This window comes from Bos javanicus, chromosome 7 (assembly GCF_032452875.1).
Source record: "Bos javanicus breed banteng chromosome 7, ARS-OSU_banteng_1.0, whole genome shotgun sequence".
Taxonomy (NCBI): domain Eukaryota; kingdom Metazoa; phylum Chordata; class Mammalia; order Artiodactyla; family Bovidae; genus Bos; species Bos javanicus.
This window is the reverse complement of record NC_083874.1, coordinates 94319839-94347279: the sequence shown is the minus strand read 5'-3', so window position 1 is coordinate 94347279 and position 27441 is coordinate 94319839. Positions and strand designations below refer to the sequence as shown.

The following is a 27441-nucleotide window of genomic DNA, read 5'->3' as shown; positions in this document are numbered from 1 at the left end:
TATAATACAGTGACTGTTTAGTGAGCGTAAATTGGCAGTTGCTTCTTACTCTCTCTGACAGAGTAAGGGATACTTTTATGAACCTTTCCTCATCATTTTAAGGTTCTAATCTCTTACTTAGAAGAAAGCAATCACATACCTTTCAGAAATAAGGACATTTAGAACTATGACCTAATAGAAGATAAAGAATTAGGTTATTGAGAGACAGACAATAAAGAAAGATATGTCTAAAACAATAGTGGAAGGATTTGCTTGGAGAACTAGCCTTAACTTCTTGTATGTGTATATTGCGGATATATATTACATATATTACATATATATATACATATTGTATATATAATTATAATACATATATACATATAAACAACATATACATTTATAAATATATATATATATATATATATACACACACACACACGCACATACATACAATACTTTTATGTCTATGTATGTGTTTTAAGGTATAAATAAATGGCTTAGGGAAATATGTATAAGAAGTCTGTGCCTGGAGGAAGGACAATGTGTATCTTTATTAAGATGTTGAGAAAGGGAAAAACTTATAGCTCTTTCCTTCTTACATAGTATGCATATGCTCAGTTGCTTCAGTCATGTCCAACTCTTTGCAGCCCTATGGACTATAGCCCTCCAGGCTTCTCTGTCCATGGGATTCCCAGGCAAGAATACTGGAGTAGGTTGCCATGCCCTCCTCCAGGGGACCTTTCTGACCCAGGGATCAAACACGTGTCTCCTGAATCTCTGGCATTGCAGGCGGACTCTACTTCTGAGTCACCAGGGAACCCCTCTTACATAACACAGTTTCTTCCAAATAAGCGATAATACTAGCCTTCACTGTTAATTTTATATTTTCTTAGTTCAGCTATTTATATGCAGACTCTAAATTTTTCAGGCTATCACCTAAGAATAAACCATCAAAGGAACGTACTAAATCTAAGAGTGACAATTTATAAACTACAGTAGTAGTATTACTGATTTTAGAGTTTATTTAAGTATAGAGTTTGATATTCCCAAGATGATCAGTGTTCTTTTTTTTACTTTTGCTGTTATTTTTTAATAAGAAAAGGTTAAATTCAGGTTTGTTTATTTTTTTCAGTATGGAGAATAGCTTAATTGCCTTTTACATTTAACATTTCAGAACCTGTTTCATGAATTTCTGTTTGGGGTTTGATTTTTAGAATTTAAAAAGTAACCCTGATCAACCAGCTATTATCTTACTCTTGAGACAAGTTCAATGTAAACCACTCCTGGAGTCACGAAAACCTCTCCCAGACACTGTACTTGAAGAGCTGCAAAAAACAGTCATGTCCAACTCAACCTCTGTTCCCGCTTGGCAGGTAAATTTTCTCTTTTGTTATGTGAGTCCTGGGGCTGGTGCACTGGGATGACCCAGAGGGATGCTATGGGGAGGGAGGTGGGAGAGGGGGGTTCAGGATTGGGAACACGTGTACACCCGTGGCGGATTCATGTTGATGTATGGCAAAACCAATACAATATTGTAAAGTAAAAAAAATAATAATAATAATTAAAAAAAATTTTTTTAACTATTATAAAAAAAAATGCTCTGTGATGTTCAGTGAGGTCAAGGGTATGCCCCACTTTTGTCTTGCCTTTAAACCCACTTTGTCTCTCGTTTTCACATAGTAATTAATATGTGGTTAATATCTCTCATTAACCACAATAGTTAGAGAAATTAAGAAGTTGATTATTCATTAAGGATCTGCTGCTGCATGGCTTTAAAGCATTTAAAATCGCTGGTTATAAACCTTTCCATTTAAAACAGTATTGAAAATAATGTCTTTTATAAGGAGTTGATGTAAGAGAGCTAAGTGTTACAAACATAATAAGCTTGCCATAGTGGTGCTTAACTCTCCCTTTAGAGGCGATGTGTGTAGCTTTTCGTTAGCTCCTTTACAGGTAACCTGTATCTAAGATTCTAATGGGTTTTCAGTGCCTTCAGAAATAGTTATTTTCAGGATTGATGCCTGAATCCCTAAGCTGTCAGCCCTTTTAGCTGGCTCTGCTTACCACAATGACAAGTACATAATGATCACTACCTACTTTATTCTTATTGTTACTAAAATACAAAAGCATATATATTGCTCAACTTGTTACAGTTCTTTCATGCCCTGAGACAGTATCAAAGGGACTTTTTGACACAGGTTTTACAGAAGTTTGTTTTACTACAGTTCTTCATTTGATCTTTTGTTCTATGAATGTTTTGATGTCCTGCTTAAAAAGATTATCTAATGGTGTAAAATAGCTGGATTATGCACATTAAGCTTCCTTTTTACTCTAATCCTTGAAGAAGGATGGTGCTTTTATCCCCCTCTCAGAGTAAATTTGCCATATGAAACTTAACATACTTTAATTCTAAGGTCAACTGGATATTGATGATCTCATGTTCTTTATCAAGGGGAAAAGCACTTTGTCAAACTAAAAGGGAAAAATTAAAGGATAAATTATGCAGTAAATAAAGTCTTAAGAGATAGCATATGTGTTTTCTTTTATACCATGATATAATTCACAAAGAATAGAATGTAAAAATCTTACTATATATGTAAGTAATTTTAACCATTACTTACATCAAGATGTAGGGATTTCCCAGGTGGCTCAGTGCTAAAGAATCTGCCAATGCAGGAGACACAGGAGACTCAGGTTTGATTCCTGGGTTGGGAATATCCCTGGAGAAGGAAATGACAACTCACTCTAGTATTCTTGCCTGGGAAATCCCATGGACAGAGGAGCCAGGCAGGCTACGGTCAGTAGGGTCACAAAGAGTTGACACGGCTTAGCGACTGAACACACATGTCAAGGTATAGAGCAGTTCCTGCAGCCTAGTGGCCTCCTCCTCCATTGTTTAGTTGCTAAGCGTACCCAACCTTTTTGTGACCCCATGAACTGTATCCTGCCAGTCTCCTCTGTACATGGGATTTCCCAGGCAAGAATACTGCAATAGGTTGCCATTTCCTTCTCTGTGGGATCTTCCCTACCCAGGGATCAAACCAACATCTCCTGCACTGGCATGTAGCTTCTTTACTGCTGAGCCACCAGGGAAGCCCAAATAAATTAATGCTAGAAAGAATGATTGTCAGGATAAACTAAAGATAAGGACAGAGAACCATATGATTAATTGTTAGAATTCACTGCCACTACTTTATACCTTACCTTTATACTTTTAAAATATTTTACCTCACCAAGGTTTGAAAGAACTTAGCTTTAGATATAGTGGAATATTAAGCAAGTGTCAGGTTATATCTTAAGATGCTCTGATGTTTTCTTCTGTTGACAATTGAAGGCAAATTGTCTTGGTTTCTGAATTAATCTGGCACTGAAATGTGTTAGTTTCACAATTGTGTATGATTTTAGGGAAAAAAGGAATATTGCAAGACGTGATAAACATATCCCTGGTGGCTCAGACGGTAAAGCATCTGCCTACAATGCGGGAGACCCAGGTTCAATCCCTGGGTCGGGAAAGTCCCTTGGAGAGGGAAATGGCACCCTACTCCAGTACTCTTGCCTGGAAAAATCCCATGGACAGAGGAGCCTGGTAGGCTACAGTCCATGGGGTCACAAAGAGTCGGACAGGACTGAGTGACTTCACTTTCACTTTGATAAATGTGGTGTTAGCCTTTTTCTCTAGCAGTACAGGACTGAAGACACCTTGGAATTAAGGTTGGGTATTTCTAACTGGCCATTTAATCCTGTACATATAAAGCCCCTGCAGGAAACCATAAAAGGCAATAAGAATTAATAGGATTCTAGAAAAAAATTCTGCCCACATCCCTACTGAATAGGCACCTCAGTCATACTACCATTTTGGAATTGGTGTACCTTGCATGAAGGCCAGGTGTGTAACTGCATCTGCAGAGTCTTCATTTAAGTGTATTCTACTGCCGAAAGATTGGACGTGGTTGCTGGTATTAACACAAATTGCTAACAAAAAGTTTTCAACTTGAATATACTACTAACTGGTTATGTGATTTTAGTCCAGGTACACCCACTTCAGCTCCAGAGTCTTCATCTGAAACATGAGAGAGGAATTTTAGATAATATAATTACTGTAGAAGTCTTTTAAAAATTATCAGTAAATATTCACTGTTCAGCAGTTTAATGGAAGTACCATATAAGCAGTGGTACATTGTTGAAATAAGATCATGCTGAAGATCACTAATTGGTTTTAAGTACAGTCCTTACTTTACATACTGTTCACCTCCACACTATTAGACTTCTGTGTCTGCTTTACAGAATATGCCACATGCCATGGCCAAACTCTCCCTATAACTATTACATCTAATGGCTCATGAACTGCTGCCTTCAGAATCTGTGCTTTGTTGTTCAGTCACTAAGTTGTGTCCGACTCCTTGCAACCCCATGGAGTGTAGCACGCCAGGCTTATCTGTCCTCCACTATCTCCTGTGCTAGATCCAAACAGAACTGAAACCTCAGATGAGGTTTCTGTTCCATATTGAAGTAGTTCTAGTTCATGGTCTCCTAGCTACCACTTCTCCATAACTGCAAACCATTTAAGATCTGACCTGCTATCCTGTTTGGCCCTCTGTCATCTTCGGGCATCATAATTTCTGTGACTTCCTGCAACCTAGCGGCTTCCCCCATGCCTCTCCCTTTGTGACTCCCCCTGTGTCAAAAAAAGGAGGCGGCAGAACCACTATTATGCCTTATATCACTTCTGTCTAATTTTGCCTGTTTTTAAACTTGATATATATGGAATATCTTTTTGTATGTGGTTACTTTGATTCAACATCATGTCCATGAAGTTCATTTAGTTGTTTCATGTAGCCATAGTTTTTTTTTCACTTATTTTTATGAATAATATACTGTAAGATATCCCTTTTACTGTTGATAGACATTTGGATTACAGTTGATCCTTGAACAGCATGGGTCTGAACTGCATGAGTCCAGTTATACATGGCTATTTTTCAGTAGTCCGTGGTTGGTTCAGTCCTTGCAACCATGAGTACAGAGGCTGACTGTAAGCTACATCCATGTTGTTCAAAGGTCAACTGGGTTTCCAGGTTTTGGCTGTTATAACACTGCTGGGATATGCCCTTTGTTGGGTGATAATTTCGTGAACAGAGAAGCCTGGCAGGCTATAGTCCACGGGACTGCAGAGAGTCAGACGACTGAGCTGCTAGCACTTCTGCTTTTTCTTTTCGTAGTGAAAATGTATTCACTTTAGTAGATCCTGTCCAGTGTTTCTTTAAAATGGGTTGTCAATTTATGTTTCCACCTGCAAATTATAAGCCTTCCAATTGCTGATATTGCTAGATGGTGGTTATTATTTTCCCTTTTCAGTGGATATGTAGGTAATCAGATCAGATCAGATCAGTCGCTCAGTCGTGTCCGACTCTTTGCGACCCCATGAACCGCAGCACGCCAGGCCTCCCTGTCCATCACCAACTCCCAGAGTTCACTGAGACTCACGTCCATCGAGTCAGTGATGCCATCCAGCCATCTCATCCTCTGTCATCCCCTTCTCCTCCTGCCCCCAATCCCTCCCAGCATCAGGGTCTTTTCCAATGAAACAACTCTTCGCATGAGGTGGCCAAAGTACTGGAGTTTCAGCTTTAGCATCATTCCTTCCAAAGAACACCCAGGGCTGATCTCCTTCAAAATGGACTGGTTGGATCTCCTTGCAGTCCAAGGGACTCTCAAGAGTCTTCTCCAACACCACACTTCAAAAGCATCAATTCTTTGGCGCTCAACCTTCACAGTCCAGCTCTCACATCCATACATGACCACAGGAAAAACCATAGCCTTGACTAGACAAACCTTTGTTGGCAAAGTAATGTCTCTGCTTTTGAATATGCTATCTAGGTTGGTCATAACTTTCCTTCCAAGGAGTAAGCGTCTTTTAATTTCATGGATGCAGTCACCATCTGTAGTGATTTTGGAGCCCCCCAAAATAAAGTCTGACACTGTTTCCACTGTTTCCCCATCTATTTCCCATGAAGTGATGGGACCAGATGCCATGATCTTCGTTTTCTGAATGTTGAGCTTTAAGCCAACTTTTTCACTCTCCACTTTCACTTTCATCAAGAGGCTTTTGAGTTCCTCTTCACTTTCTGCCATAAGGGTGGTATCATCTGCATATCTGAGGTTATTGTTATTTCTCCTGGCAATCTTGATTCCAGCTTGTGTTTCTTCCAGTCCAGCGTTTCTCATGATGTACTCTGCATATAAGTTAAATAAACAGGGTAACAATATACAGCCTTGACGAACTCCTTTTCCTATTTGGAACCAGTCTGTTGTTCCATGTCCAGTTCTAACTGTTGTTTCCTGACCTGCATACAGATTTCTCAAGAGGCAGGTCAGGTGGCCTGGTATTCCCATCTCTTTCAGAATTGTCCACAGTTTATTGTGATCCACACAGTCAAAGGCTTTGGCATAGTCAATAAAGCAGAAATAGATGTTTTTCTGGAACTCTATTGCTTTTTCCATGATCCAGCGGATGTTGGCAATTTGATCTCTGGTTCCTCTTCCTTTTCTAAAACCAGCTTGAACATCAGGAAGTTCACAGTTCACATATTGCTGAAGTCTGGCTTGGAGAATTTTGAGCGTTACTTTACTAGTGTGTGAGATGAGTGCAATTGTGTGGTAGTTTGAGCATTCTTTGGCATTGCCTTTCTTTGGGATTGGATAGTATCATATAGTGGTTTTAAGTGGAATTTGTGTGGTTATCACTTGGTTGTGTCTGACTCTTTGTCACCCTAGGGATGGTAGTCTGCCAGGCTCCTCTGTCCATGGGGATTCTCCAGGCAAGAATCCTGGAGTGGGTTGCCATGCCCTCCTCCAGGGCATCTTCCAAACCCAGGGATCAAACCCAGATCTCCTGCATTCCAGGTGGATTCTTTACCATCTGAGCCACCAGGGAAGCCCAAGAATACTGGAGTGGGTAGCCTATCCCTTCTCCAGTGGTTCTTCCTGACCCAGGAATTGAACCAGGGTCTCCTGCATTGCAAGTGGATTCTTCCCAGCTGAGTTACCAGGGAAGCCCTGGCAGCTAAGTGGAATTTACCTAATGAAAAATGCTGTTGAGCCACTTTTCATGTTTATTGGATCTTGAATATCTTATTTTTAAAGTAGTGTTTCTTTACTGTAGTTTTTAATGGGCTGTTATCTTGCTGAATTGTTGAACTTCATTATATTTTCTGGCTACAAGCACATTTTTGGATATCTCTATTGCAAATATTTTCGTAATGTTATTTTTTGATGAGTAGTTCTTAATCTCAGTGAAGTCCAATTTATTATTTTTTAATGGTTAATGTTTTACCGGGGTGTTCTACTTTAGTTCATGAAGATTTTTTTCTGTTTTTCTTTAGAAACTGTTGTTCTGTCTTTCATATACAGGTCTATGATCCATCCTGGATTAATTTTTGTGAGTGTTGTAGGGTCAAGGTTCATTTTTTTCCTGTATGGATGTGTAATTGTTCTAATACCATCTTTCAAAAAGACCATTATGTCCTCCACTGAATTGTCATGATGCTTTTGTTATAAATCGGGTGACTGGGTATGTGTGGTTTTTAGGACTCTTTATTCTTTTTCTCCTTTTTCATTGATCTATTTGTTTATTATTGCTTATAGCTTTATAGTTTGTTTTGATGTGTGGAGGAAATATTAGGACCTCCAAATATTAAGACCTCCATTTTTGTTTTCCTTCAAGTTTATCTCAACCATTTTAGGTCTTTTGCATTTACCTGTGAATTGTCAGTTACCCTTACTCTCCCTGCCAAACAAAAGTCCAACTGAGGTCTAGATCGGAATTACAATCTATAGTTTAAATAAATAAATAATAAATAATAGATTTTTAGTTTAAAGTAATCTATAGTTTAATTTGGGAAAATTAACAAAGTATTACTATTGAGTTTCTCTATTCATAAATGTGTTATGGGGGTGGTGGTTTAGTCGCTAATTCGTGTAGCCTGCCAGGCTCTTCTGTCCATGGGATTCTCCAGGCAAGAATACTGGAGTGGGTTGCCATTTCCTTCTCCAGGGGATCTTCCCAACCCAGGGATCGAAGCCAGGTCTCCTGTATTGCAGGTGGATTCTTTACCAACTGAGCTGTTATAGTCCTTATTATTTAAGTTCTAAATTTGTCTCAGCAGTGTTTTAAAATTTTAAAAAGATCATAGAAATACAGTTGATTTTTATATTTTGACCTTCTAGCAGCCTTGCTAACTTATTCTTTTGAAGTAGTTTTGGGTTTTCTGTATACACCAATATTTCCTTTGTGAATAATTTTTACTTTTTCTTTCTAATAATTTTAAGTTAAAATTTTTCTTGACTCATTGCACTATTTAGAGTCTCAAATACAGTGTTAAACAGAAGTGGTGGTAAGGGAGCATACCGGTCTTATTCTCTGCCTCAGATAGAAAGCATTTATAATTTCAGCTACAATATTTGCTTTAGGTTTTTATAGGCATTTAACAGATTCTAAGGGCTTCCCAGGTGGTGCTAGCAGTAAAGAACCTGCTTGCCAATGCACAAGTTCTAAGAGGTGCAGGTTCGATCCTGGGGTTGGAAAGATCCCCTGGAGAGGGGCATGGCAACCCACTCCAGTGTTCTTGCCTGGAGAATCCCGTGCACAGAGGAGCCTGGTAGGCTACAGTCCATAGGATTGCAAAGAGTTGGACACCACGGAAGCAACTCAGCATTCGTGCATGCAACAGATTCTAAAATGGCTGTCCAATATATCTTTCACATTAAGGAAATGTTTTTCTGAGTTTGTCAAGAGAGATTTGTTTTTTATCATGAATGAGTAGATTTTGGGGGGCCATCTGTGAGAATGGTTCTTTTTCTTTATTCTGTTAATATGGTAGATTGCATGGATTTTCAAATATTAAACCAACCTTTCATTCTTAGAAGAAGCCCTGCTTGGTCATGATGTATATTATTCCTTTTATATATTGCTAGAGTCAGCTTGTTAAATGTTTGTTTACAATGTGAATACCTATATTCATGAGAGAGATGTGGCTCGTTATTTTTCAGTCTCATAAGGTCATTTGTAGGTTTTGCTATCTCTGTTATTATTCCATTTTTCTTTATTTTTCTGAAAGAGTTTGTGTTATAATAATAAATAAATGTAATAAATAATTATACAGTAATATATTTATTATTAATTATTACATAGAAATTATTATATATAATTATAAAAATAAATGTAAGGATGTTTATTTCCTTAATGTTTGGAAGAATTCACTATTGAAGCTATTCAGATCAAGAATTTCCTTTATGGGAAAGTTTGTGTTTTTTTAAATTCCATGTTAAATTTCTTTAATACATATAGGACTTTTAAGATTTCTTATTTCCTTAGCATTTGTGAGTTGCAAGAAATTTGTAGAGTATCTCAATTTCTTAAACATGTCGTTTAAGTCAAGCTGGTTAATTATGTTTAGATCTTCTATATCCTTATTTATTTGTCTGTTTCTGTTATCATTGCTGAGATAGGTGTGCTGAAATCTCTGATTCAGATTCTGGATTTGTCTGTTTCTTCTTAAATTTCTATTTTTGCTTCATAAATTATATGTGATTGGGATATACAAATGTAGAAATGTTATATCTTCCTTTGACTGACTCTTTCATCATTATGAAACAGCCCAGTTTCTCTCTTAACATCTCTTGTCTTAGAGTCTACTTTGTTGGGAATTAATACAGTTATGCGAACTTTTGGTTAGTGTTTACATGATGTATCTGTCACATATGAACAATCATTTTGTGTTTTGATTTTGTTCCTGACTTGCTATCTTGAGAGACTTTTTAAGACTTCAGACTAGATGTGGCCAGTATGCTGTTGCTAATGGAATGCGCAAGGTGGCAGTACATATGTCCTCTCTCTCTTAACCTCCCTCCCGCTTCCCAAGTCATCCCAGCCTTCTAGGCTGTCACAGAGCACCGGGCTGAGCTTCCTGTGTTACACAGCAACTCCGCACTAGCTGTCTGGTTTACATATGGTAATATATATGCTGCAGTGCTGCTTTCTCAGTTCATCCCACTCTCTCCTTCCCTCTGCCCACCATGCTCATAAGTCTCTTCTCTATTCCTGCCCTGCAAATTGGTGCAACAGTACCATTTTCCTCAATTCCACAATATTTATTTTTCTCTTTCTGACTTATTTTACTCTAACAGACTATAGGTTAATCCACCTCACTAGAACTGACTCAAATTCCTTCCCTTTTATGGCTGAGTAATATTCCATTGTATGTATGTATCACAACTTCTTTATCCATTCATCTGCTGATAGACATCTAGATTGCTTCCATATCCTGGGTACTGTAAATTGTGCTGCAATGAACATTGGAGTACACGTGTTGTTTTGAATTATGGTTTTCTCAGGGTATATGCCCAGTAGTGGGATTGCTGGGTTATATGGGGCTGTCCCCTTTCTTAACCTGTGATTTTTGTTTTGGGGGCACAAAATTCGTCAATAATTAAATTAAAATTTTTAACTCCAAAGTTTATTGAATTTGTTGGAAGTAGACTGTGCAGTAAACTAAAATCTTTTGGGTCCTTTTCTCTTGCTACTCCTCAGTGGCTGGCACACATATATCAGTCCCAAGGAATGATGGGTGCTGCAGAGATGTGTTACAGGAAGAGCCTGCAAGTAGCATCCCAGCAGGGCAGCTGGAGTGGGAAGCTCTCAAGCCTGCTGAGGCTAGCACTGCTTGCACTTGAAGTCTGCATGGTAAGACCTCGTCATAGTTATGATGTGGGTTTGTATCGTTTCATCACCTTCTACTGTGGGCTCTTGTAGACGTTGTATTTGGGGTCTTGATAGGAATAAAGTAACATAACATAAACTCATAGACTCTAGCAGGACATTGCCATCATTTAGGAGGAAAAAACAAAGATTGCAACTTAAAAAGTTGAATTATGACAGAATATACATTTTTGTTTCTTGGTGACTTAAGTTAGAATTAACCCAGCTACCTTTTAGTGACAAAGATGCCAATAATTAGCATTTCAGTCATTTCTCAGTTCAATTTGATGTTCTGTAAGAGGGATTCCTAGTAATTTCTGACTTGATGTATTTTCTGATACCAAGTTAGGTGTGTTAATCTAGAGGTCTTATAAACTCTTCTAGGTAAATATTTAAGTGGGTGTCTGGAGGAGCAAACCCCAGAAGAGTGTATGTGATGCCCTATTTGAGTGTATATATGTGTAGTATATAGTTTTGAGAACGTTTATGTGTACATGTGAAGACGCTGTGTACATGTGCATGTTAAAAGACACACAGAACGATATGGAAAGACACAAAAGAAACAATGGGAGTTACTTTGGAGAATGGTATTAGGGGTCTTTAAGGAATGGTGGAGGAGAACTTTTCATTTTCTATCCTTGGCTAGTGTTTTAATTTTTTATCATAAGCATATTACTTCTGTAATTAAAAGATAAAATGTCATTTTTAAAAAATTTTCGTAGACAGGACTGAATGAACTGTTGCTTATGCCATGGTAGTCCATTGCCGACTTATTTACTTGCTTTCACTGGGCATTTTAGCAAACAAATACAAGATTTAGGAAGTGTGTTTAACTTTGGTGCTTTACTCTGGGGCACATTTCAGAGCTCCTTAGGTTGGGGCCGTGTTTTGCTCTTGGTTGTGTTTTCCTTTACGCTCTACCTAAGACCTAGGGGCTCCTCTGCCAGTAGTTTTGAATGAACGGGCGGGTAATAGTGGTGTCAAATTTGAGATAATTTGGCTGGAAAGAAATGGTGGTTAATGGTAACTTGTGGGCCATTGAAGATGTTATTTTGTTTGTCCCATATTTATGTTTAACAAAAGTCTCTGTGACGCTGGTAGCTGGTGGGCTGTGGAAGCAACATGTGGCATCTATAACTGTTCCTGAATGTGTGGAGAAGTCTAACTTAATTTTTGTTTTAGCCCTTTTACTCTTTTTTAGCCCTTTTAGTCTAACTTGTTCTTTAGCCCTTTTAGTCTAATTTATTAATTTGTTCATTAATAAGAATTATTTTGTGATGTGTTTTTTTGTTTGTTTGTTCTTCATGCTGGGAAATTAAATCTGACCTGGAATAAAATAAAAACAGCAATAATAATAGCAAACATACAGAACACTTAGCCTGTGCTAGGTTCTGTTCTAGTGCTTTATGTATATTAACTTTATTAATATTCATAAGAATCCTATTTTTCAGATGATGAGATTGGATTCAGATCAGATCAGATCAGTCGCTCAGTCATGTCCGACTCTTTGCAACCCCATGAATCACAGCACGCCAGGTCTCCCTGTCCAACACCAACTCCCGGAGTTCACTCAGACTCACGTCCATCGAGTCAGTGATGCCATCCAGCCATCTCATCCTCTGTCGTCCCCTTCTCCTCTTGCCCCCAATCTCTCCCAGCATCAGGGTCTTTTCCAATGAGTCAACTCTTTGCATGAGGTGGCCAAAGGACTGGAGTTTCAGCTTTAGCATCATTCCTTCCAAAGAAATCCCAGGGCTGATCTCCTTCAGAATGGACTGGTTGGATCTCCTTGCAGTCCAGGGGACTCTCAAGAGTCTTCTCCAACACCACACTTCAAAAGCATCAATTCTTCGGCACTCAGCCTTCTTCACAGTCCAACTCTCACATCCATACATGACCACAGGAAAAACCATAGCCTTGACTAGACGAACCTTTGTTGGCAAAGTAATGTCTCTGCTTTTTGATATGCTGTCTAGGTTGGTCATAACTTTCCTTCCAAGGAGTAAGCGTCTTTAATTTCATGGCTGCAGTCACCATCTGCAGTGATTTTGGAGCCCAGAAAAATAAACTCTGACACTGTTTCCACTGTTTCCCCATCTATTTCCCATGAAGTGATGGGACCAGATGCCATGATCTTCGTTTTCTGAATGTTGAGCTTTAAGCCAACTTTTTCACTTTCCACTTTCACTTTCATCGAGGCTTTTGAGTTCCTCTTCACTTTCTGCCATAAGGGTGGTATCATCTGCATATCTGAGGTTATTGATATTTCTCCTGGCAATCTTGATTCCAGCTTGTGTTTCTTCCAGTCCAGCGTTTCTCATGATGTACTCTGCATATAAGTTAAATAAGCAGGGTGACAATATACAGCCTTGACGTACTCCTTTTCCTATTTGGAACCAGTCTGTTGTTTCATGTCCAGTTCTAACTGTTGCTTCCTGACCTGCATACAAATTTCTCAAGAGGCAGATCAGGTGGTCTGATATTCCCATCTCTTTCAGAATTGTCCACAGTTTATTGTGATCCACACAGTCAAAGGCTTTGGCATAGTCAATAAAGCAGAAATAGATGTTTTTCTGGAACTCTCTTGCTTTTTCTATGATCCAGCGGATGTTGGCAATTTGATCTCTGGTTCCTCTTCCTTTTCTAAAACCAGCTTGAACATCAGGAAGTTCACGGTTCACATATTGCTGAAACCTGGCTTGGAGAATTTTGAGCATTACTTTACTAGTGTGTGAGATGAGTGCAATTGTGCAGTAGTTTGAGCATTCTTTGGCATTGCCTTTCTTTGGGATTGGAATGAAAACTGACCTTTTGCAGTCCTGTGGCCACTGCTGAGTTTTCCAAATTTGCTGGCATATTGAGTGCAGCACTTTCACAGCATCATCTTTCAGGATTTGGAATAGCTCAACTGGAATTCCATCACCTCCACTAGCTTTGTTCATAGTGATGTTTTCTAAGGCCCACTTGACTTCACATTCCAGGATGTCTGGCTCTAGGTCAGTGATCACACCATCGTGATTATCTGGGTCGTGAAGATCTTTTTTGTACAGTTCTTCTGTGTATTCTTGCCATCTCTTCTTAATATCTTCTGCTTCTGTGTACCCGTGTATACCTGCCTCCATCCCCCCACCACTGCTGCCACCACAAAAAGTGTTTTCTCTAGGAGCTTTGGTTCTGCCTGTGAAAACTTCAGGCAATTAAGCTGTCTAGAACTCCCCTCCTAACTTTTTTGGTAATAGTGGAGATGGTAATAACTACTTTGCCTAAGGTTGCTAGGAATATCAAATGAAGTAACACAAATGCATTTGTAAACTTCAAAGCGCTGTTCACATTTGATTTGCTTGTTATAAGATTTGATACCCAGTGGTTATTGTAAGGAGATGTCTTATTTCTCTGGTAAATAGCTGGCAGTGTATGGAGGATGTGTATATGAAAATTAGGGTGTTTTATGTGTGATAATATATGAATAGATTATTAAACTGAAAGGTTCTGCTAAGATATTAAATATCTTAGATTCCAAAGAGAGATAGCAAATCAAGATACAGATTGCTGAAGCAGCTGGAAGACTTAACCCATAAGGAAGCTATACAAAGATTAGGAGAGTAGAGTTGGAGGACTGTGAAGAAATCTTTCTGGAGAAAGCTGTTGCCTCCTCATCATCTCCCTGGCACATTTCCACACACACACAGGTGCCCCCCAGGCGAGAAAGGCAGTGCCACCAGAGAGAGGGAGGCTGTGACGTGTGGCCTCAGAGGTCCTGCAGGCGCGTGTCCAGAAGCATATGGACAGGTGTCTGATGCGTGCCTTGAAAACTGCAGCTCTCCACCTGCTGGGAAGAGAGTTGGTCATGGTTTGGAAAGTGACTGCCTGCCTCTGGGAGAGTGGTCAGCAGTGGGTGAATCCCAGATAGTTAGGAATGCACGTTTGGTTACAAGATGCCCTCCATCTTACTAAAGAGTTGCTGCAGTGTGAGTTGCTCCAGCATGCCTGGAGTTCATTCGATCCAGGAATGGATGATGCCACCTGAGCTGGTGGACTGGCATTGGAATTATCTTAGGTCCTGACATGCAGAGCCACCTAGAGGAATGATGGAATCTCAGCAGAAAGGAAGCTGGAGGTCTCCAGATTGCCAGAGCATGTGAAGAGAGGAAGTGGAACAGAGTCCATCCACCCAGCTTAGTGCAATTGTGCGTCCTGCCCTGTGCATAGGCCTCCCACTGGGTTTAGTGCTCTGTAGTCACCGTGTTGACATGTTTAATCATTTTTTAACAAAGGGCCCTGCATGTTTTATATTTTGCATTGAGCCCCACAGATTTCAAAGCCGATTCTTCAGTAAGAGACTACCCACAAAGCTGGGAGTCTCTGATGAAACCAAGAAAATCCACATGAAGAGACAAAGATCTTTAAGTCTCTATCAGGCCTAAGGAATCAGACATCACCTTACAATTGAGAAGGAACTCTTAAAGTTGCTCAGTCATGTCAACTCTTGTGATCCCATGCATTTTAGCCTTCCAGTCTACTCTGTCCATGGAATTCTCCAGGCAAGAATACTGGAGTGGGTTGCTGTTTGCTTCTCCAAGGGATCTTCCCAACCCAGGGATTGAACCCTGCTCTCCTGCATTGCAGGCAGATTCTTCACCATCTGAGCCACCAGGGAAGCCATCACCTTACAATGACACCCACCAAACTTCTGATGTTTCAGTTGAGGCCGGAAACTACAATTAGCAAGAAAAGGTGGGAGTACCAGGCAGAGGAAAAAGCCATGTGCTGCTGCCTGTAAGCACACCCTAGCTAGGAGCTCAGGAGATGGGAGTAGGGTGTAAATATTATCTGTGTATGAAGGTTGAAGTTTTGAAAAGAAGAGAACTTTCTAATTAAGACTCTGAATGGATGTCAGAGTCACGTTTCTTGTTCAGTCACTCAGTCGTGTCCAACTCTTTGCGACAACATGAACTACAGCATGCCAGGCATCCCTGTCCTGTACCATCTCCCGGAGCTTGCTTAAACTCATGTCCATCAAGTTGGTGTTGCCATCCAACCATCTCGTCTTCTGTGGTCCCCTTCTTCTGCCTTCAGCTGTTCGCAGCATCAGGGTCTTTTCCAATGAGTCAGTTCTTCACATCAGGTAGCCACAGTATTAGAGCTTCAGTTTCAGTATCAGTCCTTCCAATGAATATTCAGGACTGATTTCCTTTAGGATGGACTGGTTGGATCTCCTTGCAGTCCAAGGGACTCTCAAGAGTCTTCTCCAACACCACAGTTCAAAAGCATCAATTCTTCGGTGCCCAGCCTTCTTTATGGTCCAACTCTATATGGAGTTGAAAATGACTCCTGGAAAAACCATAGCTTTGACCAGACAGACTTTTGTTGGCAAAGTAATGTCTCTGCTTTTTAACGTACTGTCTAGGTTTGTCATAGCATTTCTTCCAAGGAGCAAGTGTCTTTTAATTTCATAGCTGAAGTCACCATCTGCAGTGATTTTGGAGCCCAAGTCAGTGAAGTCTGTCACTGTTTCCATTGTTTCCCCATCTATTTGCCATGAAGTGATGGGACTGGGTGCCATGATCTTCATTTTTTGAATGTTGAGTTTTAAGCCAGCTTTTTCACTTTCCTCTTTCACTTTCATCAAGAGGCTCTTTAGTTCCTCTTTGCTTTCTGCCATAAGGGTGGTGGTGTCTGCATATCTGAAGTTATTGATATTTCTCCCTGAAATCTTGATTCTGGCTTGCACTTCATCCAGTCTGGCATTTCTCATGATGTGCTCTGCATATAAGTTAAATAATCAGGGTGACAATATACAGCCTTGATGTACTCTTTTCCCAAATTGGAACCCCAGTCCATTGTTCCATGTCTGGTTGCTTCTCAACCTGCATACAGATTTCTCAGGAGACAGGTAGGGTGATCTGATATTCTCATCTCTTTAAGAATTTTCCACAGTTTGTTGTGGTCCACATAGTCAAAGGCTTTAGTGTAGTCAATGAAGCAAGAGTAGATATTTTTCTGTAATTCTCTTGCTTTTTATATGACCCAGTGGATGTTGGCAATTTGATCTCTGGTTCCTCTCCCTTTTCTAAATCCAGCTTGAACATCTGGAAGTTCTTGGTTCACATACTGTTGAAGCCTCTCTGGAGAATTTTCAACATTACTTTGTTAGCGTGTGAAACAAGTACAGTTGTGTGGTAATTTGAACATTCTTTGGCATTGCCTATCTTTGGGATTGGAATGAAAACTGACCATTTCCAGTCCTGTAGCCACTGCTGATTTTCCAAATTTGCTGGCATATTGCGTGTAGCACTTTCACAGCATCATCTTTGAGGATTTGGAATAGCTCAGCTGGAATTCCATCAACTCCACTAGCTTTGTTCCTTGTGATGCTTCCTAAGGCCCACTTGACTTCACACTCCACAATGTCTGGCTCTAGGTGAATGATCAAACCATCGTGGTTATCTGGGTCATTAAGACCTTTTTTGTATAGTTCTTCTATGTACCTCACGGACAGAGGAGCCAGTCCATGGGGTCGAAAAGAGTTGGACACAATTGAGTGACTTCACGCTCACTTTCACTTTTCTGTGTATAGTTCTTCAGAGTCATGGGACCTACTGTAATTTACATCCTTATTGTATAAGGAAAAGTCTCCCTCATACAATAAGTTTAAAACCATAAGGGGAAACATAAGTAAGTGCATCCTAGGGACTTCCCTGGTGGTCCGGTGGCAAACATTTCATGCCCCCACAGCAGGGGATCTGGGTTGCATCTCTGGTCAGAGAACTAGATCCCACACACTGCAACTAAGAGTTCACATGCCAGAACTCAAGGTCGGAGATCCTGCATGCGGCAATTAAGACCTGGTGCAGGGAAATAAATTTATGTATATATTTTTTTAAGTTTATTCCAATCACATTGTTTAATATACTGGTTACATATAGAAGGGCTTCCCTAGTTATTTAGCAGTAAAGAATCTGCCTGCCAGTGCAGGAGATGTAGGCTTGATCCCTGAGTCAGGAAGATCCCCTGGAGAAGGAAATGGCAACCCACTCCAGTATCCTTGCTGGGAAAACCCACGGACAGAGGAGCCTGGTGGGCTACAATCTGTAGGGTCTCAAAAAGAGTCGGACACAACTGAGCAACTAAGCATGCACAGTATGCACATATAGAAAATATTATATAATAATATTGGGTTGACCCAAAAGTTCATTTGGATTTTTTCATAACATAAAAAAACTCAAACGAATTTTTTGGCCAACCCGTACGTGCACTAACTTTACAAAATACTTTATATGAATTCTTGGAATTTAGACAGTGCATTGTAAAAGCACCCAGTGAGAGTTTTGTACTATTGGCTTTTTAAAAAATGTACTAGGAATAATTTTATTAGTATGGGCTTTGCCTTACATTCTTTGCCAGGTGGGAGCAAGTTCTCATTGCTCCCATCTTTATGGAAGATGTCTCACAACCTCTGGTCTCTGTTTTCAAATTCATTATCCCTATGACTTCCTCTTCCTTGATTATACAAATTACTGTTGGCTGTACTGAACTCAGAGTTCATTGCTCTAACATCTGAAAAGAATAATTTTATTATTTGAAAGGAACTACAGAGCATGGGGTTGCAAAAAGTCAGATATGATTGGGCAACTGAACTACAACAATATATTCACTTATTATATTGACTTTATTAAAATGTGTATTCTAGACACCTGTTATTAGGAAATCTTGGTTACAATTTGAGGTTTTTAACAAAAGATTTTAAATGCATATTTTTCTTCTTGTATAATTTAGTACAGTGTTCACCATTTTATTTTTAGTTACTGTTTCTTAGGAAATACTTAATCTATGTTATTTTTGTACTCAGTACATACTATAAGAAACTAAACTTTGCAACTGAGTAATCTTACATTTTTCCCCATATAATGAAATTCTGAATAAAATTTTCAAAATTGTTGACTTTGATTTCAGTTCAGTTCAGTTCAATCACTCAGTTATGTCCGACTCTTTGCGACCCCATGAACCGCAGCACGCCAGGCCTCCCTGTCCATCACCAACTCCCAGAGTCCACCTAAATCCATGTCCATTGAGTCGGTGATGCCATCCAGCCATCTCATCCTCTGTCGTCCCCTTCTCCTCCCACCCTCAATCTTTCCCAGCATCAAGGTCTTTTCAAATGAGTCAGTTCTTCGCATCAGGTGGCCAAAGTATTGGAGTTTCAGCTTCAACATCAGTCTTACCGATGAACACCCAGGACTGATCTCCTTTAGGATAGACTGGTTGGATCTCCTTGCAGTCCAAGGGACTCTCAAGAGTCTTCTCCAACACCACACTTCAAAAGCATCAATTCTTCGGTGCTCAGTTTTCTTTATAGTCCAACTCTCACATCCATACATGACCACTGGAAAAACCATAGCCTTGACTAGATGGACCTTTGTTGGCAAAGTGATGTCTCTGCTTTTTATTTTATTTTATTTTTGTTTATTTATTTTTAAATATAAATTTATTTATTTTAATTGGAGGTTAATTACTTTACAATATTGTATTGGTTTTGCCATAGATAACATGAATCCACCACGGGTGTACACGTGTTCCCCATTCTCTGCTTTTTAATATGCTGTCTAGATTGGTCATAATTTTCCTTCCAAGGAGTAAGCATCTTTTAATTTCATGGCTGAAATCACCATCTGCAGTGATTTTGGAGCCCAGAAAAATAAAGTCAGCCACTGTTTCCACTGTTTCCCCATCTATTTGCCATAAAGTGATGGGACCAGATGCCATGATCTTAGTTTTCTGAATGTTGAGCTTTAAGCCAACTTTTTCACTCTCCTCTTTCACTTTCATCAAGAGGCTCTTTAGTTCTTCTTCACTTTCTGCCATAAGGGTGGTATCATCTGCATATCTGAGGTTATTGATATTTCTCCTGGCAATCTTGATTCCAGCTTATGCTTCCACCAGCCCAGCATTTCTCATGATGTACTCTGTATATAAGTTATATGCAGGGTGACAATATATAGCCTTGACGTACTCTTTTTCCTATTTAGAACCAGTCTGTTGTTCCATGTCCAGTTCTAACTGTTGCTTCCTGACCTGCATACAGGTTTCTCAAGAGGCATGTCAGGTGGTCTGGTATTCCCATCTCTTTCAGACTTATTTATCTCTAACTGGCTTTGCACTTTTTTCCTATATTGGGATTTTGTTAACGTATTTCACTTTTGGCTTTCTTCTCTCCTTAGATAATTTTTGAAATGTGGAACTTTATCATTACCAGGTAAAGAATTAAGTTGTATGTATTTGGTAGACCAGGAGCTTAGTAATGGATAGATTTCATTCACCCATAGAATAGTGTTTTTTCTTTTAGCAAGTATTTTAGTGTTTTAAAAATGGTATCTCCTTTTTGAATCTTTCCTTAATCCCTGTCAGCCTTGTTTTGTAGTTCCCTAAGGTCAGGAATCAGTTCTTAGTAATTTTGTAGAATTTCACCCCCTATAGCATTAAATGGCAACTTGGACACTCAACAAGTAAGAGATGATTGTATTTTTAAAGTAAACATGTCAAATGTCTAATGATTTAATGTTTAGTCTCTAAGTCACGTGTAACTCTTTGAGACGCCACGCATCCCTGTCCTTCGTTACCTCCCGGAGTTTGCTCAAACTCATGTCCATTGAGTTGGTGATGCCATCCAACCTTATCATCCTCTGTTGCCCCATTCTTCTCCTGTCCTCAGTCTTTCCCAGCATCAGGGTCTTTTCCAGTAAGTCAGCTCTTCGCATCAGGTGGCCAAAATATTGGAGCTTCAGCATCAGGCCTTCCAATGACTATCCAGGGTTGATTTCCTTTAGGATTGACTGATTTGATCTCCTTGCTGTCCAAGGGTCTCTCAAGAGTCTTCTCCAGCCCCACAATTTGAAAGCATCCATTCTTTGGAACTTAGCCTTCTTTATGGTCTGGCCCTCACATCCATACATGACTACTGGGAAAACTATAATTGTGACTATACGGACCTTTGTTGGCAAAGTAATGTCTCTGCTTTTTAATATGCTGTCTAGGTTTGTGATAGCTTTCTTTTCAAGGAGCAAGTGTCTTTGAATGTCATAACTGCAGTCACCATCCACAGGGATTTTGGAGCCCGAGAAAATAAAATCTGTCCCTGTATCCACTTTTACCCCATCTGTTTGCCTTGAGATGATGGGACTGGATGCTATGATCTTAGTTTTTTGAATGTTGAGTTTTAAGCCAGCTTTTTCACTCTCCTCTTTCACCTTCATAAAGAGGCTGTTTAGTTCCTCTTTGCTTTCTACCATAAGGGTCGTGTCATCTGCATATCTGAGGTTATTGATATTTCTCCTGTCAATTTTGATTCTAGTTTGTGACTCATCCAGCCTGGGATTTCGCATAATGTACTCTGCATATAAGTTAATAAGCAGGGTGACAATATACAAGCCTTGATGTACTCCTTTCCCAATTTTGAACCAGTCCATTGCTGCATGTCCAGTTGTAACTGATGCTTCTTGACCTGCATACAGGTTTCTCAGGAGGCAGGTAAGGTGGTCTAGTATTCCCATCTCTTTAAGAATTTCCCATAGTTTGTTGTGATCCACCCAGTCAAAAACTGTAGTCAGTGAAGCAGAAGTTGATGTTTTTCTGGAATTCCCTTGCTTTCTCTGTGATCCAGCGGATGGTGGCTGTTTGATCACTGGCCTTTTCTAAACCAAGCTTTTACATCTGGAAGTTCTGGATGTACTGCTGAAGCCTAGCTTGAAGGATTTGGAGCATTACCTTCCCAGCATGTTAAATGAGCGCAATGATTTAATATTTGTGTTTACTTTTATAGGCTAATGTTTCCAATGATCACTGGCCATCCTTGGTTCAAGAGGCTACAGCTGAGGCCCTGAAACTTTGCTTTTGTCCGCTGGCTGTCCTTTTACAAGCTTTGTTACAATTCAAACGCAAAATGGGAGCAAGGTATAAAGAGTCTTTGTTCATTTTTTTCTTAAAATGTTTCTTCACTTTTATTCCTTCTGGGAAACAAAAGTTTAGAGTGAATTTAACAAACTTTGATGTTATTCATATATATATTTCTACGTTGGAAAGGCTGATTCTAGTAACCCAATAAGGAAGAAAATAAAGTCTTACAATTTTTTTTAAAAAGTAGTTTGGTACACAGATTTAGAATATGAGAGATGTGCATGATAGCCTTTCAAGTGAAGAAGGCCTTGGTATTTTTGGTCTTAAGTGTTTTAGGATGAGATAACAGTATAAATGTGGATTCTAGTAACAGGCAAAATCCAAAAGGCTCAAGTTCAAAGCTAGATTGACATAAGTTCTTGCAGAGCACAATAAGCTATGAAAAAGTAATAAATATTGAAAAGGCAGAGACATTATAAACAATGTGGTTTTTAATACCTAGAAAATCCAGAAGCTTCACAGAATTAAATGTAGAAATTTTAGCTTCCAAAATCTTATCTTTGGAAGGCGGGGATGAGGTCAGAAATAAATTTGAAGAAAATCACTTAAGCGTTATATGGATGAAAAAACAGGCAAGAATATTTTGAAATTCTGAGAATAATATCTAGTCTAATGGATATCACGCATAATACAAAGCATAAGTAAAACAGTAGTTTAGGAGCATATATTACTGGAACAGAATTAGGTATTGTAGACATAGAGCTTAACACACAAATATGTGGCAAAGGTCACATCAACACCACGAAATAGGAGTGAAGGAAGAGTTAAAGACCTATGACTAATTAGCAGTGCCATCTTCATTTCTGTTATACATTTATTTTGCCATTTTTTTATATGACTGATTTTACCAAGAAATGTTTTAGGCTATAATTTGAAGTTCCTAATGAACTCTTTCTCCTGAAGCTCAGTACACATCACTTCAGTTCAGTTCAGTTCAGTTGCTTAGTCATGTCCAGCTCTTTGTGACTGCATGGACTGTAGCACGCCAGGCCTCCCTGTCCATCGCCATCTCCTGGAGTTCACTCAGACTCACGTCCATTGAATTGGTGATGCCACCCAACCATCTTGTCCTCTGTCATCCCCTTCTTCTGCCTTCAATCTTTCCCAGAATCAGGGTCTTTTCAAATGAGTCAGTTGTTCACACAGGTGGCCAGAGTATTGGAATTTCAGCTTCAGCATCAGTCCTACAAATGAATATTCAGGACTGATTTCCTTTAGGATGGACTGGTTGGATCTCCTGACTTAGAGAGCCTTAACCCCCAACCCCCTGTAATCTCTGTGAGCAGCAGCCAAATTCAGCTCAAATAAACATACTGCTTTACTATTGATTCCTATGTAAACACATCTTAAGAACAAGTTCTTTTTTTTTTTTAATTTTATTTTATTTTTAAACTTTACATAATTGTATTAGTTTTGCCAGATATCAAAATGAATACTTACCTGGCAGGGGAGATACCATGATCAAGAACAAGTTCTTTAGCTCCTCCTTCTAACCAGTTGCTACTTACAAAATCTTCTTATTCAGCAGTTCTGAAGTTAACACAATTTGTGTTATTTCTACTCATATAGAAGTCTTTGGAGTCATAAATATTAGTAAAATTGGAAGAAGAAATTAGAACACAACTCTAAATCAGCCTGTTACTACATAAGTTCACATACTATACAGGTTTAATACATAAAAGCATATGCTAAAAGTCTGATATTCTACACTTAGCCTCTATTGTAGATGTTAAATATTTCTAATTGTTCCAGTGTATATTATCTTTGTATCATTTATTTTCTGCCTGGTTTCAAGAAGGATTAGAAATAGAGCAGTCAGAAGTGCTCATAAAACGAGTCATTTTCCCAATTTTTTTGGAAAGGGCTTTATTTGTCTGCAAAATGAGAGTAATAGCAGCAACCAACCTTACAAGGTTGTAAATGTTAAGTGTGACCATATGTGTAAAACATTTGGCATACTACTGCATAGCACATAATAAATACTTCATAAATGTTAGCCATTATTATTACCCTTTTTGTTACATGTATAAAAAATTTATGAAGTAATCAGCACATCATCTGCAGAAGAATGAGAAAGATAATATGTGTGTGTGAGACTAGTAGATGACGCATCTTAGTTTATATGCTTTGGACTAAAAGTGAGTATCTTTTTCCTAGAGAGACACGACGACTTTTGGAGAGAGTTGTGTATCAGCCTGGATATCCCAAATCTATTGTTTCAACAGCACGTTGGTACCTTCTGAGACACTTACATGCCAAAAATGACTACGAGCTCATTGATGTAAGACCCTGATTTTATTAAAAGTATTTCATCGTGGACCTTTGTTGTATGAGGGCTGAGTGTTGCTTTGTCCTGGGCTTTGCATCCAGTGGCTAGGTTGCCTAACCAGCATCCCTGACCACTGGATGCCGGTAGCAGTGTCCTCCACCCAGCTTACAGCAGCTGAAAATGTCCTAGACATTGCCAAATAATACCTCAGGTGTCATCACCGCTAGTTGAGAACCCCTGATTTAACGTGTAGCATAAGAAAAGATAGACGAAGGTTCTGGGTTTGGTTGTAATATTTCTTATAACCAGTGCAGAGGAGCCAATAGAGAGGTTTGGAAGTAGCAGAAGTTAATGGGATGTTCATATTATCTTTGGAACAGTTTGCTTCTTGTTGTCCTTGCTATAAAATGCACATGACAGTTTCTGCTCCGGGTGTCATGGGATGGCTCTGGTTTCTAAATATGTAAACCTATACAGTTGACTCTTGAATGCATATTTAAACGGTGTGGTTCCCCTTACACTCAAATTTTTTTCAGTAGTAATTACTACAGTGCTCCATGATCCTTGATTAGTTGAATTTACGGATACCAAGGGCCTACACAGGTGGCTGACTATAAGTTGTATGTGAATTTTTGAGCATATAGAGGGTCTTCATCCCCAATCCACATGCTGTTTAAGGGGCAGGTGTTTAAGGTGTGTGTGGATTCTTTTTAAAAAGAGTATGTAAGACATGTATTGGGTCTAAATTCTTACAACTTCAGCCAACAGTTTTAAAAACAATGAAAACTAATGAGAAGCTTTTTTTTTTAACACCCACAGCGTTGGGAGAAGAGATAAATGTCTCCCTAGAGCACAGAGTAGGCATGTTTACTGCCAATTATAAGAGTCAAGTCTCCTAGGCTCAGGGTTCCCCTCTTGTCATGCAGCTCACTGTGTGTGGGGAAGCCATGTGCACCCATCCACATCACCCTGTGAGACTTACAGGGTGAGGGGAATGGATGCAGATATAATGATACTCATGTTGTTTGCTGCACCCTGAATGATGAAGATATTTGCCTCTGACCCACATGTCCCGTATCTTCTGGCAATATTTGTGAAACTGTGGCAGGCTAACTTGTTAGCTTGCTAATAGAGCAACAGCTCAGAGACCTTCTCAGTGTTTGAAAATGACCAACCAAAAAATGTGTTAGTAATCGAATGAGCAACAGAAATCAAAGCTTCTAGTTTGTGGAATTGGTGAAAATTATGGAAAGGTTCTTAATGGAACTTAGAACCTCAAGGCTTGATCTTAAGCTGTGGTTTTAAAGGAGAGCAGTGTCATTTGGACAGCCCTGTGCATAAAATGGTCTTTGGGGTATGGGTTTAGAGGTGACAGTGTTGTAAAAAAAGCCTCCAATCAAAACCTTTAACTTCATGCGCCACTGTCAGTGGTAACAATCAGAATGTTGACATCTCTACTATTGAGTATTTGAATAAATAGTGCTTATGTGATGTTAGCTTTGAAATTCATTTCAGCAAAAATGACTGAAAGGTTGCACAGAGTCAGTTCTTGTTGTGTAGTTTGATGTTGCCAACTGCCCTATGGCTTACTTCATTTCTAAGAATCTAGATATAGGTATTGTTAATAAAGAGAATACTGATGTTCCTGTCTGTGATTTCCCACAGGTGCTGGTAAACAATGCCAAAACTCATGGAGATACAAGAGCATTGGAACTGAATCAGAAGTTGTCCTCAGAATAACAGTGCTTTATTTTATAGTAAGCAGGCAAAGAAAAAGCTATTAGAAAGAATGAAACAAAGAATCAAGACTTTTCCCCAAAGCAACATTTTAAAAAGCTATAGTTATAATCATCCATTCCTTTTTAAAATGGAAAGACCTTTAAGTTCTTAAGCTAGGGATGTGATTTTCCATAAACTCTTAATATAACTTAAGTTTGAAAACATTTTTTGATTTTGAGAAGTCTATAATGAAAGGAAAAACCATGATTCCCTTAGTTATTCGTTAGTTATTTGCGAATCATTATTTTCTGTATCTTGCATGGTGCACAATAGGGCTTTTTTTTCTAATCCCTTACAATAAAGCCTTAATAGCCATTTGCTAAATTATATGCAAAATGAGATTAGCACAGTGCAGAATTTTATTTGTTAAAAAACAAATTAAAAGTTTAAATTCCTTCTGTGAATTCTAGAGTTCAGCAGACCAATTCATCCAATATCCAAATAATCTTATAATCTGTTTTATTAGTGGTTCATCTTGGGTTCTGTTGAAGAAGTATAATGTAAATGTTAGGTGAGTCCTAGACTGCTAATTGGGCTTCCTTGGTTGTTCAGACAGTAAAGAATCCGCCTGCAATGTGGGAGACCTGGGTTTGATCCCTGGGTTGGCAAGATCCCCTAGAGGAGGGCATGGCAGCCCACTCCAGTATTCTTGCCTGGAGAATCCCCATAGACAGAGGAGCTTGGTGGGCCGCCCTCCATGGGGCTGCAAAGAGTCGGACATGACTGAGCGACCAAGCACAACACAGACTGCTACTGGATATGTTTATAGAATTCAAAACACTCAAATGTAAGGCTGCATTGAAAAAGTGCGTGAACATTTTTCAAAAATAATGCTGACAATATTTAACTGATCATGCAATTCCTTCATTTATGCTAAAAAGATGAACTTTTCTTAAATAAAAACAAAAATGGTGTCTTGTTTTCTTTATAGTATCAATTTAGATATAATTTCAGAATTTCAAATTTGAAGATTTGAAAGTATAGTTTCCTATTTTAGTTTTTCAAAAAGCCGTTTATGTTAGTTTGAAGAAGCTGTATGTCACTTGCTTTGGATCTTTGGTTTTAAAGTGTTTGATCTATTTACATAAATTATTGTGTGAAAATGGGTGGTATAATTTATATATGTAGCTTTTCTGAACCATCAGCTTCACAGTGTTACTTTGTGAGATAGTGCAAATTGATAATATCCTGTAATTAAATTTTATTCCACAGGTTAATCTTTTGAATGCCTATATTTGGCTGAATATTATCATCATTGAGACCTATTCAATCTGAATCTTTAACGATGGGGGCTAGGACTCTGCATTTTAAAGGCATGCCTAAGAAATTCTAATCTTGGGCCATTGACCCTCGTGAACCACTGGATTAATGCAATGATGACCCTGCCCTTTACTTCTTTCTTTCATAAGACCAAGCACTTGCCATTCTCTGCCCATGTCTTCCTGTCCTCACAGCTGTCAAACCGATTTGTGCTTTTAACAGCCTGGTCCTTAGACCTGGCAAGGCTGTGCTAAAGAGGCTGCCCACACAGCCCCATGCCCACACCCTCCTGCTTCCTCAAGGGCGTGTTAGCCTTCACCCCCACAGTGGACTCATCCGTCTGCTTACACGTTTATGAGTCAGTTCTTTTTTTTTTTTTTTTTTTGGAGGCTAATTATTTTACAGTATTGTAGTGGTTTTTGCCATACGTTGACATGAGTCAGCCATGGGT

At 39.1% G+C, this 27441-nt stretch overlaps 1 protein-coding gene across 5 annotated transcripts in view; it reads left to right on the top strand.

Annotated features, from left to right (window-relative positions):
• The window catches only part of SKIC3 (SKI3 subunit of superkiller complex), a 150546-nt gene extending 123902 nt beyond the window's left edge, over nt 1-26644 (top strand). For all 5 annotated transcript variants that reach the window (XM_061424417.1, XM_061424421.1, XM_061424420.1 and 2 more), the window contains 5 exons: nt 1194-1352; nt 10565-10717; nt 21549-21679; nt 23840-23963; nt 25617-26644. In XM_061424417.1, coding sequence (XP_061280401.1) covers nt 1194-1352; nt 10565-10717; nt 21549-21679; nt 23840-23963; nt 25617-25691 — 642 coding nt within the window. In that variant the 3' untranslated portion in view covers nt 25692-26644. The remainder of the gene's footprint in view (nt 1-1193; nt 1353-10564; nt 10718-21548; nt 21680-23839; nt 23964-25616) is intronic.
• Nucleotides 26645-27441: the final 797 nt, after the last annotated feature.